Source organism: Montipora foliosa, chromosome 2, assembly GCF_036669935.1.
Source record: "Montipora foliosa isolate CH-2021 chromosome 2, ASM3666993v2, whole genome shotgun sequence".
Taxonomy (NCBI): Eukaryota; Metazoa; Cnidaria; class Anthozoa; order Scleractinia; family Acroporidae; genus Montipora; species Montipora foliosa.
This window is the reverse complement of record NC_090870.1, coordinates 59,896,039-59,914,271: the sequence shown is the minus strand read 5'-3', so window position 1 is coordinate 59,914,271 and position 18,233 is coordinate 59,896,039. Positions and strand designations below refer to the sequence as shown.

Genomic DNA, 18,233 nt, shown 5'->3' with positions numbered 1-18,233 from the left:
TAAAGCTTCAACAATATCTTAATTTTACCTTTGCGACGTTCTGAGTAATATAAAAGAAATTGCCCATTAGAAAAAAAAAAAAGTTGCCTCTAAATTGCCGAGCACTTATGAACAGCCTCGTTCATAGCACAATGCATTTTGGTTAGATAAATATCAATCAATATATAGTGGTGCATGCATCAAAATAAATAAAACTCTTTATTTAACTACTATGAATTAGTTGTAATTTTTTCTTTTTGTCGGATTTATAGCGTATAGCAGAAACCGCTGTGACGAACCTTATTGAGCAAAGCATTTTCTTTTTATGAATACCATCAAACTTACGCTGTCGTGAATACGTAGTTTATTTTTTAAGGACGGTGCCTACTATTGTTATTGCGCATTCGTTCTGCGCATTTCGAGATACTCGGGTTTCTTATCGGTGATGCTTAATATTTTCGCGCGGTTTAAAACTATCCGGAGAAAGTAGATCTTAGTTAGTACTCTTGGTATCCAAAAAGCCGGAAAATTGGCGATAACCATTCATTTTTGAGAGATAACAAAGTTTCAATTTGAGCCTGAAAGAACGCCATACATTGTCTTGTATTTTAAAGCCTTTTACAAATATTATTCATCAATTATCTTTGAAACATGCCTGGCCAGCCCCAATTTTCTTTTTGGATTTCAATAACACTTTAAGATCTACATTTCCTGCACTGAATTATAAACCGGGGCAAAAATACCTTTGAGTTAGTAGGCACCGTCCTCAATAAAAAATATAGTCCTATCAAACATTTCATAAATAATTTAGGTCATGTATCGGTCACATCGAAGCTTCAACATCCCCTCCGGTCCCTGGTTATTCCCCATGCATTTAATATTTTGAAATCTATTGTTCAAATTCCCCTTTCCCGGAGCCAAAAAAAAAAACTGTTCAAATGTCCCGTCATAGGTCCATTTTTATAGGTGATCAAATGCCCACACCCCGGGGAAATTTGAAAAGTTACCATATTTAGCTTCCTCATGCTCTTGAACCCGAGTCTACAGAATGCAGATTGCAATAGACAGCACAGTTTTTATTCTATTATTATGTAACTGCTTCATCCACATGAAAGAAAACCAATAATAAACATAGTTGACAAATTTTGATCACGAATCATTAAACCTAATTTACTAACTTCACAAACTTGAAAATTCGTGGAGTTTTTAAATCGAGGATAAACTATTATTTTAAATAATAGCTGAATTTAATATTTTTATATAATATACCTCTGTTTCTACTCAATAATATTGTCCTCAATAATCTTGTCCTTAATATTGTCGTGATATTAGCGTTCCGTCGATGCAGTTCAACTACCGCGGAAAGTATAAATGTAAACTTGAGAATTTGTTACGTTTTCCCCCGGAAAACTCTGATTATCAGATTTTCACGCTTGCCTGACCTATCACTTGTGGCAGTTGAACGTTCTGCTTGCTTCAATTATACTATCCTTTCCCGCGAGCCTTATTATCTCAGACGTATAATAAATATCATACTAACCTCGTTTTTCCAAGCGCGAAGCGCTCGAGCTACAATCAACGGAGAAAAACTCAGTCTGTAACTTACAGTACCGACTAGCCTGAGGTGCGAGAAGGCTCTTTCTTCACGGTAAGTTCCCCAGTCCCCCATCCTTCTCCCTCACGTCGTCTAAACCAATAAATAAAATAAAAAACTGCCAAAACTCTACAGAACTACATAAAGTAACCGGGCTACTACAAAACTAAAAACTACTCTAAAAATCATTATAAAAACTAAATTAAAACAATAACAACAACAACAACAACATATATTTAGAGCGAGTTTCAATCCAGTGTCGTAAAACCAAAACCAAAGTAATTACCTTGGCCAATGAAATAGGAGGGAGACAATCCTGTAAACCAATCAAAACTCGAAGTAATTACACGCAGCCGACACAAAGCGCGGGAAAATGTGCACGCGCAAGCCCCGATTGGTTTTGTTTCACTTCTTGTTGGTTGAAAAAGTGGCGCGAGAACTTTGAACCAATCACTGCGTGAAGTAATACAAAACCAAAGCAATTCGCTGATTGCTTTCGACACTCAATTGAAAACCGCTCTATACGCTACTTATTGCTATTTACAATTTGTCCACCCAAGTGTAGCAAAGCTAATCGTGTCGGGTGGAACAAAAAAATGTCCGCATTCCTTGCATTAACTAAGTCATCGAAAAAGTGAAAAAGGGGTTCTAGAACTTCGAACACATGTGTGGACTGATCTTAGAATTTCAAAAGATATGCCACTTCTAAGCCAAGATATGACTGGCACAAGACTCGCCGTTCTTACGGGAAACTTTGTCCGCTAACTTGCTCAGGAACAGATTGCATTTTTCTCCCCATTCCTCCGTACGTGCCGAAAAACAGGGAGGGGAGGGGAGGGGAGTGGGGGGGGGGGGGGGGGGGGTAAACGATCCCATTTCTCCATTTCCACGTCAATATGTCTTTGTTGGTACTTCCTTTTCTTCCCTTTCTTATGCCCCTCGAAGAACGGTTCTGTAGATTTGTCCTGTCTGAAGTTACGGTGTGGCTAGACCTCAACATCGTGGCAAACGTCCTTCAGGGGAGTTGTGAAGAGGTCTCGCACATCATCATGCCTCCTATGGACAAATCCGCCTTTCATACCCTTAATTAATTTGAATTGATTTGAACTGATTTGCTTTCATTGTTAATTTCACTTTACAGTGTCCCCAATTAGTGCTCCAGCGCTAGAACGACTAGACGCTTAAATAAAGTTCCTTTCCTTTTCCTTTTTCCTTTTCGTATAATCAACGTTAAACTCTTGCCGCAAGGACATTGTTTCGCTATGACACAAAATTAGCATGTGATATTATTGCTATTCTATAGTCATGACGTAATAGTAATTAATTAGATCATTACATGTATTTCCTGCAACTAGTCGCGGAATTTGAGAGACACCAACGGATTTCGAACCTTCCCCTTCCTCTATCACTGGCCTGTACATCGGACAACCAAAATAGTCGAATAAACATATAAATTTGCATTTGAAATCTTGGTGATTTTAAGCGGTTAGCAGTACAGACATGCAGATCACGGGCAGGTACTTTTGGTGTCCAGCGGTACCTAAGGCTGAGCGCATTGTAGAACTCTATTTTGTTAAGGTCGAAGTTTTCTGACTTTAATGGCAACGTTTTTAATTAACGCAAGGCACTCTTCATCCTTGCCAGGTGAACATTTTTCTATTTAGCAAAAGAGAAACGTGAAGTTCGACTTGTACAAGAGTCACCGAATGATAGCATGCGTGACACCTTACATACCGGAAGAGGAGTGTCATTTCCGCAATGAAGAGATTGGGCCCCAGATCCTCGCATGTACAATTGTGTTTTCTTTTCTCGCATAGGTGCTTTGGCCTCTTTACCACCAGGAATTCTGAGTATATAGGAAATCGGTAGGATAATTTTGTGATTTCTTTAACGTCTATTTCCCCTTGAATACATGTAATATCACTAAGAATGCGGATTTAATGAAATGATAAGTTTATCAAGGTAAAAAATCCTTTCGTGTATACAGTGTATTGTTTCAATATGACATCGGTTTGACCTGCATTGTGAGACAACCGTTGCACGCTGTTAGCATCTGCTCTCAATTTTGCTGTCCTAGATTGCAAATATGTCTACGCAAGTAGAAGTCAGAGATGAAGGTTCTTTTAAGGACGCCATGATGGATGTCAGGAGTGATGAGTCGTCTACAAATTGGTAATTTTCTCAGATACAGATCGAAGGAAATTTAACATGAAATGCACGCGTTTAATATGTACTGTATACCTAGACACATTAAAATACAGTGTACGTATAAAGTTTAGTAATATTTCTGATTGGGTTGGGTAAAAATCAAAATATTTCTAAATTTGAATTGGCCCGTATGTACAATGTCCATTGCACATTAGATCGGATATGAGCTTTTGTGTATCTTAAACAAATACACAGGAATGCAAAAATACAAGATAACATGTTGAGTGCAATAATTATTCAAGTTCTATTCAGGGGCGTAGCGTTCATTTACGCACGTACGCCCGTGCGTACACCTCAAATCCTGAAAACTTTATTCCCTGGAAGCATTGATTTTTTAAAGTCGTCATAAAATCGGGCCAAGTTTTTTTAAATTTCGAATTATACTGGTGTCTCTCTGTGTGAGTATTTCCAGCATCTTTTCATTTAACTCATACAGGCCTTGCCAAAGGATCCAACATTGTTGGATGCTGTTGAAAAGTGTCAAACGAGGTGGCCAAATGAATGCAACATGTTGGATCCAGCATTTTGGACTCAAGGGTCTGGAATCAAAATATACCCAGAATCCATAGCAAACAAACTCTCACCATGTTGGTGTTTTAAAGTTCCTTTCAAAATTAACAGCAGAGCCACTCTCTCCAATAGAATCTGGGAACTGCAACAGCAAATGCGTGGTCCCCAAAGGTTTTGCACCAGGTGCGAGGAAGGGTCTTGACTTGCAAAAGATCCTGCAGATGCATTGGCGCTATGCCAATGAGAGCTTTCAACACAAGAAGGGCTATCTGTTCGAAGAGAGATTGCTCAAGCTTTCATCGCTCAGACATTCAAGACTTTGCTCGTTCACCATTCTGTAGCTTGAACTGACGTGGCAACGCGCGAAACAGATGCAACAAATTAACCATCAGCATGGATACTGACAGCGCCAGTGTCACCTTAGTGGACACTCCCTCGTGCAACACTGTTGAATGCGATGGCCAAACGAATGCAACACTGTTGTTCACACCTCAGAACAAAAGAAATGTTGGATGATGTTGAAGACCATGTTTGATGGAAATCAAACTTCATTCAACAACATCCAACACCATGCAACATGGTGGCCAAACGAGTGCAACATGTTGCATTCGACAATGTTGGATGATGTTGCACCAACATGTTGGACCCATTTGGCCAGGCCTTATAAATAACGACAAGAAACGTAATAGCAGACAAAAGCAAAAAAAAAAAAGAAGTTCTGCCCTGCGAGGCACTCACACAGTGTTAGTCTTATCACCAGTCCCCCAGTTCCTGGTTGGAAATGTTATGATGATGATGATGTCTAACAGAGTTTGCGATGTCTGCCCTTTGCTTGTACTGTAAACCCCTGTTTGTGTGCGTACACCTTCAAAATCTCACGCTACGCCCCTGCTATTACAAATATTTTTGGTTGTTTCTGTACCTTTTGATCATCTGATTGGAAATGATTTGTCAAGGTATCCTCCCCTCAGCCACCTCACATTCTGCAAAAATGTACTTTTCCTTTATTTGGGCGTTTCGTGTTTTAAATCACGCCCTCCTCACAATATCACAGGATGTCACGAAAAATTGGACCTAAAGACCTGGCCAAAACTAACGGGATAGGTAATGTCATCCTCTTACAGTTGCATGACACTTACTGTTCAGGGGTCATAATTTTCTTAAATGCAAAAACGTTTGTTTTCAGTTTTCATTTTTGATGTCCATGCAAAACTAAGGGTTGAGTATCGTTTAGCTAGAGCATTCAGAGGGAAGGTATCTCGAAAACTTAAAGAACAACTGTACAAGTTCTACAGCTGCTAATGAATGCCAGTGCTTGGCATCTCATTTAGATGTTGAATGGCTTTGGTGATATATAACCAGTCTGACATTTAGCCAAATTGAATATCTTACATTGTAAGTTTTTTATTTTTATTTTACAGGATGCTGGCAGCACATTGGGAAGGCAACCCAAATATTATTTATTGTAAAGGAAAAGGAAGTGAAGGGGCAAATGAGATGACCAGTCATCTGGAAGATAGTGAAGTCATGTATGCATTAGGTATAGTAAAGGATAAGAAGATATGAGAATGTCATATACAGGCCTGTAGACTGGTTTTATCCCTATAGGTTTCTCTTTAAAGTAGACCAGACAGTTACAGTTAAAACACCTTTATCTTTCTCAATGTTATATACCAGAGGTGCCAAACTATGGATGTATATCTGTGACAAAATTCAGTACTGAAATAGAATTATCGAAATCCTGAATGCATCAATCCATATCTGAATGGCAACAAGCCAAGTCTGCAAATACATTGTAGCCATCACAGAAACGGGCATGACACAAATAATCATTACGCAAAAGGCATAACATAAATAGTCATAACGCAAAGAGGCATAACGCAAATAGCCATAATGTAAAGACGAATAACACAAAAAGCCATAACGCAAAGGGGCATAATGGAAAAAGGCGTAGCGCAGAAAGGCATGATGCAGAAAGGCATAATGCATCAAAGCATAATGCAAATATTCTTAACACAAAAGGCATAACCGTTACGCAAAATGGCCATGATGCAAAGGCCCTTTGAATAATGGAGACTAGCTGTGTACTCCGTAAATAATTTCAGCTCTAAAAAAACCTCATTCGATTGTTCAAGGGAAGGACATATAATTGCCATCAAACTTTTTCTTTCTGTTTACGTTATGTCTCTTTGCGTTATGCTTCATTGCATTATCCTTTTAAAGTTTTTGCGTTATGGCCATTTGGGTTGTGTTTTTGTGTGATGCCTATTTGTGTTATGCCTATTTGCACTATGGCTATTTGCGTGATGCCTATTTGTGTTATGGCTGTTGGCGTTATGGCTATTGGCGTCATGCCTTTTTGCGTTATGCCTCTTTCCGTGATGGCCATTTGCAGAATCGGGTTGTTGTCATTCAGCTTTGGATTGATGCATTCACGATTTGCATGATTTTATTTCAAATACTGATCATTGCATGCATTTTGTTATTATAATAGATATACCTCCATACCTAACTCTGTAGAGCTAAAACCTGAAGATTTTTCCATCCCCCACATCAGCAACCCACCCACAACCACCCCCCCCCCCCTCCTCGAAAAAAAATAAATAAATAAAAAATAAAAATAAAAATAAATGAATAAGTAAAAATAAAATAAAAATAAAATAAGGTGAGGTAAATATCCACCACTTTCACCAACACTGAGGTGAATAATTGTTTTAGTATGTACTACACAGGTTTAATAAAAAAGGAACCAAAAAACTTTATTTTTGTAAAATCCAGTAGAGAGTTTCAAATCTTGTGCGCTGGCTACTCTGGCTACTAGTACTTGGACAATCACCTCCGAGTTAGCCAATCAGCGCGCTCGGAGAGCACTATTCACCTGTGTGGTATATACTAATCTACAATAATCCACTGCCAATGTGAGTCTTGAACGGTAAATTTGCGGGAAAACAGGGCACTTAATAACAGAGAGTTTTTATTGGTTGAATGGAGATCCAATCAAACAATCAGCTATATGACTGTGATAACAAAACGGAAATAAAGAAAGTCATTTTTGTTTAGTTCTATCAACATGTGTTTGAAACTCAGAGATGAAGAAATGCACTAAGAAATGATGAGTTTGAAAAAAACGAATTTTTTTTAAACTTGGGGATACAATTTGAGCGTACAATACAACAAAGTCTTCAAAAGGTTTAGAGTCATTTTTATCCAGGAGATTTGATGACCCATACGGAAGCCCGGGAGATTCGTTCTGTATCCGGGAGACTCCAGGATAATTGGGGAGAGTGAGGATTATATATCCTTATATATACAAACTGGCAAGTTACCATAGCGGTTTTTCCAGTTGTTACTCTTCATACAAGGGTTTAGTCAGACACAAGTATTGCCCTTAATTTCCATGGTGCGAGTGTGACATTTCAAATAAGTCTGGTTATGGTAGATCGTCACTTTAGCAACAGCTGCCTTAAGGTCTACTCTTTGAGCAGAGAACACCTTGGAACAAGTCCAAGAAGGTGAAAATTGCTCATCCACACTCATGCATAGCCAATTGGCTATTTACAAATCAACCCAATAGCTTGTATGGGACTACCCAGAGCAACTACACCTAGTTTTGGTGCCCTTACCACTCAGCCAAGCTGCCTCCATAACATCTATGTCTTATTTAATTATTTTCTTAAATGCAGTTCGACTGGAAGAGTTGGTTGACAGTTACGTGGAAAAAACTGTCAAATTTGTTTATGTTCACTGGATTGGAGATAGTGTCCCATTTACTAAAAAGGGCAAGTTTGGCGTTGTACATGGTAGTGTTCAGGAACACTTTCAGGTGAGAGTAATCTTGTTTTAACACCAAGATATTTGTTATAAATGTCATTGTAATAGTTAATGTACCATACCTACAAATTCCATGAAAGACTCACAGTCCTATGAAGTATGAGTTTGAGTAATGCATGTTCAAAGCATACATATGCATAAAAAGAGTAAAATCTCAAGGAACTAGAAAAATTAATGGCAAAGTAATTGGTTGCTAATAGAAGTGGTGGGATTGATATTTGTCAGCAATAATGAATATCTGAGGTATAAGTGCATGCTTGCACATCAGAACATTAATATTATTGTTCTTGATTGCTAACAGCAATCGTAAGTGCAACTCAACTTAACTTTAGCGCAAAATGTAAGGTAACGTTAGACAATAAATTATCTAAAATACACTGTACATTGTATTCACAGACTTTGTATATCCATGTACATTTATTTGTTGATATAAAGTACGTCCTGACCTGCAAATGTAGACAATATGTAGACATAGGCATAGACGCTAGTGTGATATGACCTCTGCTGTGCTTCATGAATCGTGATTGGATGGGTACTTCATGAGTTTGACTAATAGTAAACCCTTGGTTTCTAGTAAAATTTATGTCGTACTTGGGAATTCAAGCAGTTCTTCTTTGATTTCCCCTTTTAAGAAACTGAAAGAACCAACATGCACATGGTATACTTTGTTAAACATGTACAGTAGTTAATTTTTAAGTGATCTTGTGACAAAGAGTTGTTATTTTAGCTAAACGAGTGGAGCATTTCATGCCTTGTAGTACTGTCAACAGGTTGTGAGCAGCTTCCCTGTATGTTTGTTTGATAAATTGTTTATTAAATGTGACATTCCCTTTAATTGTTTCAGCCCTGTCACTCTATTATAGAAACAGCACAAAGAGCAGAATTAAGCCAGGATGAGATGATAAAACTTTTGTCTGACCAAAGGTGACTTGATTTCCCCTTTCAAGAAACTGAAACTGTGTGATACACTTTTTCCTCCAAGCATATGTAATATTGCCATTTTGCTTTAAGACTTAGAGGGACATCCTTAAAGACTATCTCAACCTTAAATGTTTTTATGAAGTGAATATTACTCACTTAATTCATCACACTTTTCTATTAAGTATCTAATTTAGTTATTAAATCACAACATTTACCATCCTGAACAATTTTTCACTGAATTATCAATGATTTACGTGAAATGACTGCTTTTTTTCCATCCTTTGATAATTTCCATAAAAAAGTCATTTTTGTTGTTACATTTTTAGCGGAAGAACAAACAAAGTGCTTGAAGTTGCAGATGCTGCTCATAGACAGGTTATTGTCTTATAGTACTTTATACACATGTAGGATGTTGCCAGTAGTATGGGGGATAGATACAATGAGAAAAGGAAATGTACATCCGTAGGCTTCCATAAATGCAGAAATGTCTGTCCAAGGTTATTGAAAACAAAGAATAATAACTCAGTATGCTTCAATTTGCATTTTTTTTTACTTATAATGTTATAAAGACACCAGGCATATTTGCATTATGCACGTTTGCTGGCCACCTGTAATGTCATTATGTAATAATTTATTGTTTCCATGACTACCAGGATCGTGGCTTCACTAGTAGCAGTAATGTTATAAAAACTGGAAAAGCAGCAGCAAGTTTCCAGACTCCAAATGCAGGTAAGAGCAATGCACAATCATTAACAGAGTCAAAGTGATCAGTAAACTTACCATCTAAAATAAGGCAGTAGTTTACGACATGAAACATTAATGCAGACTTCCACAAATGAATTACATCTTCTGATTTTTATGAAAAGTGTGCTTAATAATTGACTTGTTCAACTGACTCACATTACACGTTACTGATATTGACACTTGCTGAGTCCCACACAGCATTGATTCATGTGACTGATTCAATGACCATGTGTTGGTCAGGGTACATTGTACATCATGTCATGAGCCAGTAGTGGCAATGAGGCATCATGTGAAAGATAGTATACATCTTACAGGAAACATCCTCCTAAAAATCTTGGACATATTTGTAGTCAGAATTGTGTAAGAATGTGAATGAATGCCTGAATGCCTGACCTGCTAAACGCCCTTACACGCAGTCGCAGACTGGATTGCTAAGGGTGCGGCTCGACGAGGTCGGACTGAAGGAGTTGTGCTGCCGGCTAGGCACTCAGCCCCTGAACATGACCCATGTATGACCTCGGAGCACAGCACCACAGCCAGATGGAATAGGCTGGGAGTCGATTTTGCTGAGGGTGGAAAACCTGAGTACTCGGAGAAAAATCCTCGCAGTCAGGTTGAGAGCGACTGAAACTCAGCCCACATACGATCTCAAGGTCGAGAGTTGAACCTGGTTTGCAGAGATGGAAGGCACGGTTGATAACCACTAAGCCATCCTGATGTCAATAATGCATAAGAACATCGTTGAAGGGACTTTGTGGGAGGCAATGCTCAATGAATACTACTTATTGGCAGTCACACTGACACTATAAAAGGAACGTTTTCACAAAATGTAAAGTTACAGTGCAAGACTCGAGCAGTAACTGCTTATAACATATGTATGGTACATTGTACATTGTAGCTGTTAAGGAATATTCACTAATGATTCCATGTACGCACATTGGATATGCAATGGTAAATAGCCAACACAGTGCCTAGTTGGCTATCACTAGTCTCATATCCAACGAGCGCCAATGGAATAATAACTGTTTTATAAAATTTTCCTTAAATTCTGAACTCTTGGGCACTTGAAAATTATAGCCAATCAGTTCCCAGCTTGGCGGCACTTGACGTAATCAGTTTCCATATGACATACTGTAGGTCATTTATGAGCAGATAACCGAGATTGAGTGAACCGATCAGAAAGCTACATTTAGGAACACAATATCTGATGTTGAAAATTTCATAATTTCAATTAGTTGTTCATGTTACCTCTGTTAAGGTCAAAACTCATCACATTACAGTGAAGTCATGTGTATGTACAATATCAGAAAAGATCCCTTTCTCTCAGGGTACATGTACATGTATAAGTATATTTCAAGTAATGCTGGTTTTCCCCTCTCAAAATATTAATATACCAAAAGTACAAACGGATGCACTTGTCTCCATGGTATCCATTGAAAAACAAATGAAATGTTTGGGTCATAAATTGTAATTGCAATTGAGGGTTATCATTTTTTTTAATAGACCTTAGGGGCTGTGGAGTTGGTGCCTCCTTTACTTTTAAAATGATTTGACTTGTGTTCTCTCGTTCCTTAATTTCCCCCTTCTTATAACCCACCTATCCTAAGCACTGGATATGCCTTCTTTTTTGAACAGCATACTTGTGATTAAAAAAAAAAAGAAAAACGATTTAGATTGATCTGACCCTATTGTTGTTTGTCAATAGTTGCTGTCAATATTGATGCTGCCGTAACAGATGCAATAGCTGAAGTAAGAAGCGATGATACAGAGACTGACTGGTAGGTGCTCTAATAGTGCATTACATGAATAAATGAATATCCTTCATTGATATTACTCCTTCGAGGGCATTTCAGGGCTAATCAGTGAAACTATCAGTTATTTCAACAACAAATCTTAAAGGTTGTGACCAGTGGACCAGAACATAGACTGTCATCTAATTATCTCGAGGCCTTAGTGAATCTAGCAGGAGGGCCATGTACTGAGGATGAAACGAATGAAAAATGAATTTGGCAGACAATCCTTAATTTTTATAGGTCCGCTTGTCTGGAATGGCCTAAATAGCAATCCCAGAAAGCAATCTAACGTTGGCCGTGTAGCACTTATATGACAGACTGATTAGAGTGTAATGTGAAGTGCTAGGTCTCTACCCCATTTGAACCATGTGAGCGTTAGCCCTACTAATCGAACTGGGCGCACACAAGAACAGAGGAAAACTCTGAGCAGGGTGGGAATGGAACCCACGGCCTTCGGGTTAGATTATTGCTGCTTTACCGACTGAGCTACAAGGTCAGACGGGAGCAGGCCGTGGGAACTGAAGATGTTATAGTCACGGCAATGAACACGTACAAGTACAAGGAAGGATTACTTTTGCAAACGTTGGCCATGTAGCACTTATATTTGAACAGACTTAACTATTTGAGTGTAATGTGAAGTGCTAAGTATCTACCCCATATGAACCATGTGTGCGTGAGCCCTAATAATCGAAATGGGCCCACACAAGAACAGAGAAAAACTCTGACCAGGTTGGGAATTGAATCCACGACCTTCGGGTTTGATCACCGCTGCTCTTCCGACTGATCATGAGCTACAAGGTCAGACGGGAGTAGGTCCTGGGAACTGAAGATGTTATACTCACGGCAATGAACAAGTACAAGTACAAGGAAGGATTACGTTTTTTGTAAAGGTTGGCCGTGTAGCACTTGCTATTTGAACAGAGTTAACTGATTAGAGTGTAATGTGAAGTGCTTGGCTTCTACCCCATATGAACCATGTCCTTGTGTGGGGCCATTTCCACTAGTAGGGCTAACGCTCGCATGGTTCATATGGGGTAGAAACCTAGCTAGCACTTCACGTGACACTCTAAGAAGTTGAGTATGTAGCATGTTTTATTAAAATCCTGCGCCAGGTTTCCTGGCCTATAGCTACCACATACTAACTTTTCCCAGTTATTCATGCATGCTCCCCGATATTACCAGAGTGACTAGTCCTGCTATGTAGAATTAAAGGCCCACCTTCAACCGAGAGGCATTGCGTGCCGCGGAACAATTTTTATATATGAAATTCAAACCAAAGCTGAAATTCATCCAATCAAATCGCTACGATAAGCAATGCGAATTTCCGTAACAAAAACAAACGGTCGAAAAGCCTGCCGGTTGGAGGTGGGCCTTTAACGAATTGTGTACATAAACAAGCTTCTATAAACAGGCATTGTTCAGTAGGAACCGTTTTGATTTAGATAATCTGTTCGAAGCGTAAAGTAAAGAGTGAAGGGCAAATTTCTTTAGTCTTTTTTTTTTTCTCGACGTGTTTTAGGTGTGTTGGTTCTTACGGAGAAAAGAATCCTAAAAAACCTATTGTGCTGATCGGAAAAGGCACAGATGGACTGAAAGGAGTTTTATCTCTACTTGAAAATGATATTGTGGCTTACGCCTTACTTAGAGTGGTGAGTGAACCGTCATTCCATCCAAGCATCATGCATTTGAGTTATAAATCTTTCTAGATTTTTTTAAATGAATCCGTCATGCCTCTGCCATTTCAATGAGTCAATAGTTGTGGAAAGGTTTCAAATGCACTGTGCATTTGAGTCATCTGTGTTGCAGATCTGGTAATGGTGTCCTTGTCCATCAAAAATACAAGTACTTTTTTTTCAACATGCAAGTTCCTTTCACCAAAGGGTGATTCAGTCAGGGTCTAGATCAGAGACCTTTCCCTTTAAAACCCAGAGTCATTAATCTCTCTTGTTCAGATAAGGCCTTCATGAAGGGCCAGAAGCATGGCTAAAGGCGCCCTGGACGACTTGGTTCCATGCTGTGCGTTCAAAAGCAATTAGCTCATAATAATGAGTGGCGGGGGTGGGGGTGGGGTGCCTGTCATAATCGCTTAATGCTTTACTTAGGTTGGCGCTCATCATCTAAAACTCAAGGATTTTGTGTGCATATTTTTGAACTTAACCAACATCGTTCTATTTTGAGCGATGTGATTAGATGTTTGCCGCATCATCTTAGGAGGCCGGTTTGGGATGAAGTGGACCGACATCATGCATTCCCATGTTTAATGTACTTTTACGAGCACCGCAATGTCAGTTTTGATGACCGAAATGTTTTTATGTGATTCCCAGCAAGATCAAGTTGATGGAATAACAACTGTCAAGTTTGTATTCATAACATGGGTGGGAGAAAACGTCAAACCGATGACCAGAGGAAAGATAAGTACACACAAATCAACTATTGAGAAGACATTCCATGTATCCTTTAGAAAAGAAAACATCGGTATATGAAATCTTTTGTACGTAATTTAGTCTCTTAATCTGAGCTACATAACTTCAAGTTGTTTTATGGATATAATTTTTATTGTAAGAAATAAGTATTAATCGTTCTCTGGTAAAAAGTTTAAAAAGACTATGAGCTTTCGACAGACTGAACTGCTGTCTTCAAAGGATAAAAACGTTTTTATCCGTTGAAGACAGCAGTTTAGTCTGTCGAAAGCTCATGGTCTTTTAAAACGTTTTACCAGAGAACGATTAATACTTATGTCTTATCATGAATCTTGGTAACGGATCTTCATTATTTTAAAATTTTTATTGTAATACGAAAGAATTGAGGGGAAACAATGCAAGCTTGAAAGGGACTCAAACCCATACACCTGCGACAGATTGCGCTGTTGCCCGCTCTACCAACTGAGTAGCCTGAAATCATACCCTTCTTCTCTGCGTTTCATAAAGAAACGAACGCCTGATCGAGGCTACCAACTAAGTGTATGTTGCACTGGAGTGCCGCAAGGGTCCATTCTTAGACCAGTATAAAAACACAAACAAACTAATATACGATGACTTGGTGATGGTTTTTAAATGTCTTAACAATCTTATAAAAGTAAATTTTTATGTACATTTCAATAAGAAAATTAACGATAAAAGCGAAGTCGGTTACATGACGTTTCGATGACTTCATGTCATCATTATCAAATTTGAAATGTGAAGAAATTAACATCAGTATTTATACAGAAATAGAAGTGCGAAAAATACATAATGTAATGAAGCATGTAAAGTCATGCCCACCATGCTTCATTACAGTATTTTTCACACATCTATTTCTGTATAAATACTTATGTTAATAGGCCTTAATCCCACAGCGGCCATGTTGAGTCCCGAGGGATTGAAAACTTTTGTTTTTGCCCACCGAAACTCGTTCCCAAACATTTCAACTCGAGGCTCGGGGTGCAAAATCGATTGTCTGTGGCCAATATGGCCGCCGTGCGAATAAGGTCCATTTGTTCACATTTCACATTTGATAATGATGACATGAAGTCGTCGAAATGTCATGTAACTTCGCTTTTATCGTTAGTTTTCTTAACGATCTGTCTCCAGGGTATCTTAATACCAAGTTTCAGTACCATACAAGTATTCATTTGAGGAACACTAGAGAAAAGAACGAACTCAACCTGCCAAAATGCAGAATCAAAATGGGTCAGAAAGCCTTCGCATAAAGAGGGTCATCCTTTTTAAATGATTACCTAAGGAACTTACATGTAAGGATGTTGATAATATACAAACTTTTAAGAAAGAGACTCTTTACACATTCATTTTATGATTGAAAAATTTATTGCCACCATTATCTATTTTATTCTTTCATTTATTAACTTGTGTTTATGTATGTATTATCACTTTCACCCACTGAGCAGATTTAGAGATGATCGAATGGAACACTATCGGTAAAATTTATAAAAATTCTTAAGAAATTCTAAGTAAAAGGCATTACTGCAGCGCAGCAAATTCTTCATACTCCCGCAAGTGCTTCGAGACAACGCCCTTAGTTCTTACTGCTATGTTTCGTCGCTCGTGGAGCTTTCATTTTTTCAAATGTGCTTGTAAAAAATTATTTTCTTCACTTACTGCTCACCTTCGTTTGTGGAAAATCCCCCTATGTGGTTATTCGATTTTCGGCACTTAAGCGGTAGATAGATATTTTATTACAAAAATATATTGCAGCTTACAAGCTGAATTGCATATTTTCAAAATCTATAAATTAAGTTAAAATGTAATAATAAATAATTCTAATAAAATAATAATAATATAAAACATTATAAATAATTAATAGATGATCTAATGATAAAACTATTCATGCATCTTTCCGTCTTGCATTTCGGAACCGAAAAGCGCTGGTGCACCTAAGAGCGTATTGTGAGGATCCACGTTGTTGGACTAGACTGTATAATTGATGACCAGAATCGTTAATTATCCTATCAAAGGTTTGCTTACAAATCTCTAAGATATAATCACTAATTGGAACAATGTTCGCAAGTAGAATAGACTTTGTAATTTCGTGCCACATTTTCTTCTTTCGATTGTTATCTCTTTTCACCCTTCATATGTATATCAAAACGTTTTTTGAGAATCAACAACGTCTTTTCCTGGGGTTAGGAACTCATCTTGAATGTGCGAGAGGCAGCCAAAAAGATATTGGTACGAGGAGAGTAGTTTCCTCATTTGGGGATTTATGTTTTAACTGTAGTTTTGTTCTGTTGCACTTTTTTCCCTTAATCACTAAAACAAGAGAGTAAAAGCAACAACGTTAAACTGGTAAACAATGTTATTCAAAGTCAATCAAGTCAGTCCTTAACTACTATTTACAGCCAGCACATGTGCAAATCTATGCAACTACTGCAGGAGAACTCTCTGAGGATGTGATTATGTCCAAGGTGCAAAATGCCAGTGGGTCAAAGTCGCACGTCAAATAGCGAGTTAGAAATGATTGAAAAACAAACAATCAAACAAATGTATAATCAACCAGGTTATCTTAGTTCAGATAATTATGTCCAGAAGTGCCCCCTAATTAGATGCACGCTGATTTCAGTAAGCGTCACGAACTGTCCCCTTGCTCTTCCCAACTTCAACATCACTCGTTTCCAGGAATACAGACAACTCCTTAAAGCGTCTCCCAAATGCTGCTTCCAAGGGAGGGAGGATGAGGGTAGAGAACCCATCCCATGGCCTATGATAGTTTTTTTTTTTCTGCAGTCTATTTTAAGCTTCGCACCATACTGTGAAAGTTATTTTGGTCTCATGATTCCAATGATAACCAATAAACCTCTTTTGCTTGTACGTTTTGTTTTCCCATTTCAGACCCCGTGATGTTACTCTAGAGAAAAGTTTCTTTCAAATGTCTTATGCACGTTGTTATGTACGCATGACTTATTAAAAAAACAAAAGGAAAATTCCCTCGAGAACATCACGTGGTCTGAAATGGGAAAACAAAACGTACAAGGTAAAAAGCTGTATTAGGTGTCTTCCTCAAAATAGCTGCGTATCATGACCATGGGCTAAATTAACCCATAGACTCCCGGGGGTTACCCAGTGACGAGTAAAACCGTCTGGCGTTAGACAGAGTAAAATACAATCAAAATACAAAGTCTGGTCGGTTTAGGCCGGTTTGGGTGTCAAAAGGTTAAGATTGAGAAAAAAAATTCAATTATCATGGGAAGAGGGTCTATACATGATGGATGTGTTCTCTCCCCTTATCCTCTCTTGTGCTCCTCAAGTAAGGAAAAACAAATGCATTTACCCTTACCGTATTACGTTGGAAATAGGTAGCAAAGACTTAGACTTAGACTTAAAGAGACACTTCGTTTTGGATATCAAAATTGGTTGTGCATGTCATTCGGTGCATTTCTGGACATAAGGTCTTAGTTATGATGTCTTATATTAAAAAAAAAAACAAAACAAAACAAAAAGCAAAAACTCCATAAATTGAGGAGATCTTCTGAGGTCCAATGATACAGAGAAAAGAGAAAAGAAGATTTCAAGCAAGAAGTGCATTATGTTTTCAGACTGCTGTAAAATGTGGTTCCCAATGGTTGTAGTGACTCGGAACAATTCATATTGTTTTTATAAACTAAGCGCATGTGCCTCCCAGGGGCGGATCTATGGGGACGGTGCAGGGGAGATGACCTGCGGCTCTCTAATACAACTGTTATTCACGTCACCAGTCAGCTACGCCATTCCTTGGTGGTGCACCCCCTCCTAAGAAAAATCCTGGATCCGCCCCTGAGAGGGTATTTAGAGTAAAAGGGTTAAGCAAATGTTCGAAGTTTTGAAACCTTTTTAAAGAAACGATTGCTCTTTCAATACTGATTATTTTAGTTGCTGACTGACCACAGTAACTGAGATAGGAACACTTTAAATTTAACACAATTAAAGGAGAATAGATGATTGTATACTATATTTCCACGTTTTCCTTGTTACAAAATTCATCTGCGAAAAAAATGCTGGTTCAGTAGGAACTTTAGTGAAGCTGGGCTTAAGACGATAGAGCAAGCTCGGTGTACTTAATAATCTTAATATTTAAAATGTTCTTATCGTAATGAAATGAGAAAAAAGTATACTGTAGAAGTAGAATTTTATTGTGGTGATAATGAAAGAAAGGTGACTGATCTCCTAGTCACGCCCTTGAAA

The 18,233-nt window shown here is 38.2% G+C and overlaps 1 protein-coding gene across 2 annotated transcripts; it reads left to right on the top strand.

Annotated features, from left to right (window-relative positions):
* Window positions 1-3,323: 3,323 nt before the first annotated feature.
* On the top strand, window positions 3,324-17,512 carry LOC137993737 (uncharacterized). 2 transcript variants are annotated; one of them, XM_068839728.1, is made up of 11 exons: window positions 3,324-3,438; window positions 3,651-3,745; window positions 5,713-5,831; window positions 7,975-8,114; window positions 8,967-9,046; window positions 9,370-9,418; window positions 9,697-9,772; window positions 11,493-11,565; window positions 13,100-13,229; window positions 13,905-14,030; window positions 16,415-17,512. In XM_068839728.1, the coding sequence occupies exons 2-11, from the start codon at window positions 3,660-3,662 to the stop codon at window positions 16,517-16,519; spliced, it is 984 nt and encodes a 327-aa protein (XP_068695829.1). In that variant the 5' UTR covers window positions 3,324-3,438; window positions 3,651-3,659; the 3' UTR covers window positions 16,520-17,512. The 2 variants fall into 2 exon arrangements, with proteins under 2 accessions (XP_068695829.1, XP_068695830.1); XM_068839729.1 differs by having other exon boundaries at window positions 3,398-3,535; window positions 16,415-16,657.
* Window positions 17,513-18,233: the final 721 nt, after the last annotated feature.

What these genes read in the sequence shown, in the direction of transcription:
- LOC137993737 (XM_068839728.1), top strand. Translation starts at nt 3,660, where the DNA reads ATGTCTACGCAAGTAGAAGTCAGAGATGAAGGTTCTTTTAAGGACGCC. An exon ending in TGAAGTCATGTATGCATTAG is followed by an intron (nt 5,832 to 7,974) that starts GTATAGTAAAGG and finishes TCTTAAATGCAG; the next exon opens with TTCGACTGGAAGAGTTGGTT. An exon ending in GTGTTCAGGAACACTTTCAG is followed by an intron (nt 8,115 to 8,966) that starts GTGAGAGTAATC and finishes TAATTGTTTCAG; the next exon opens with CCCTGTCACTCTATTATAGA.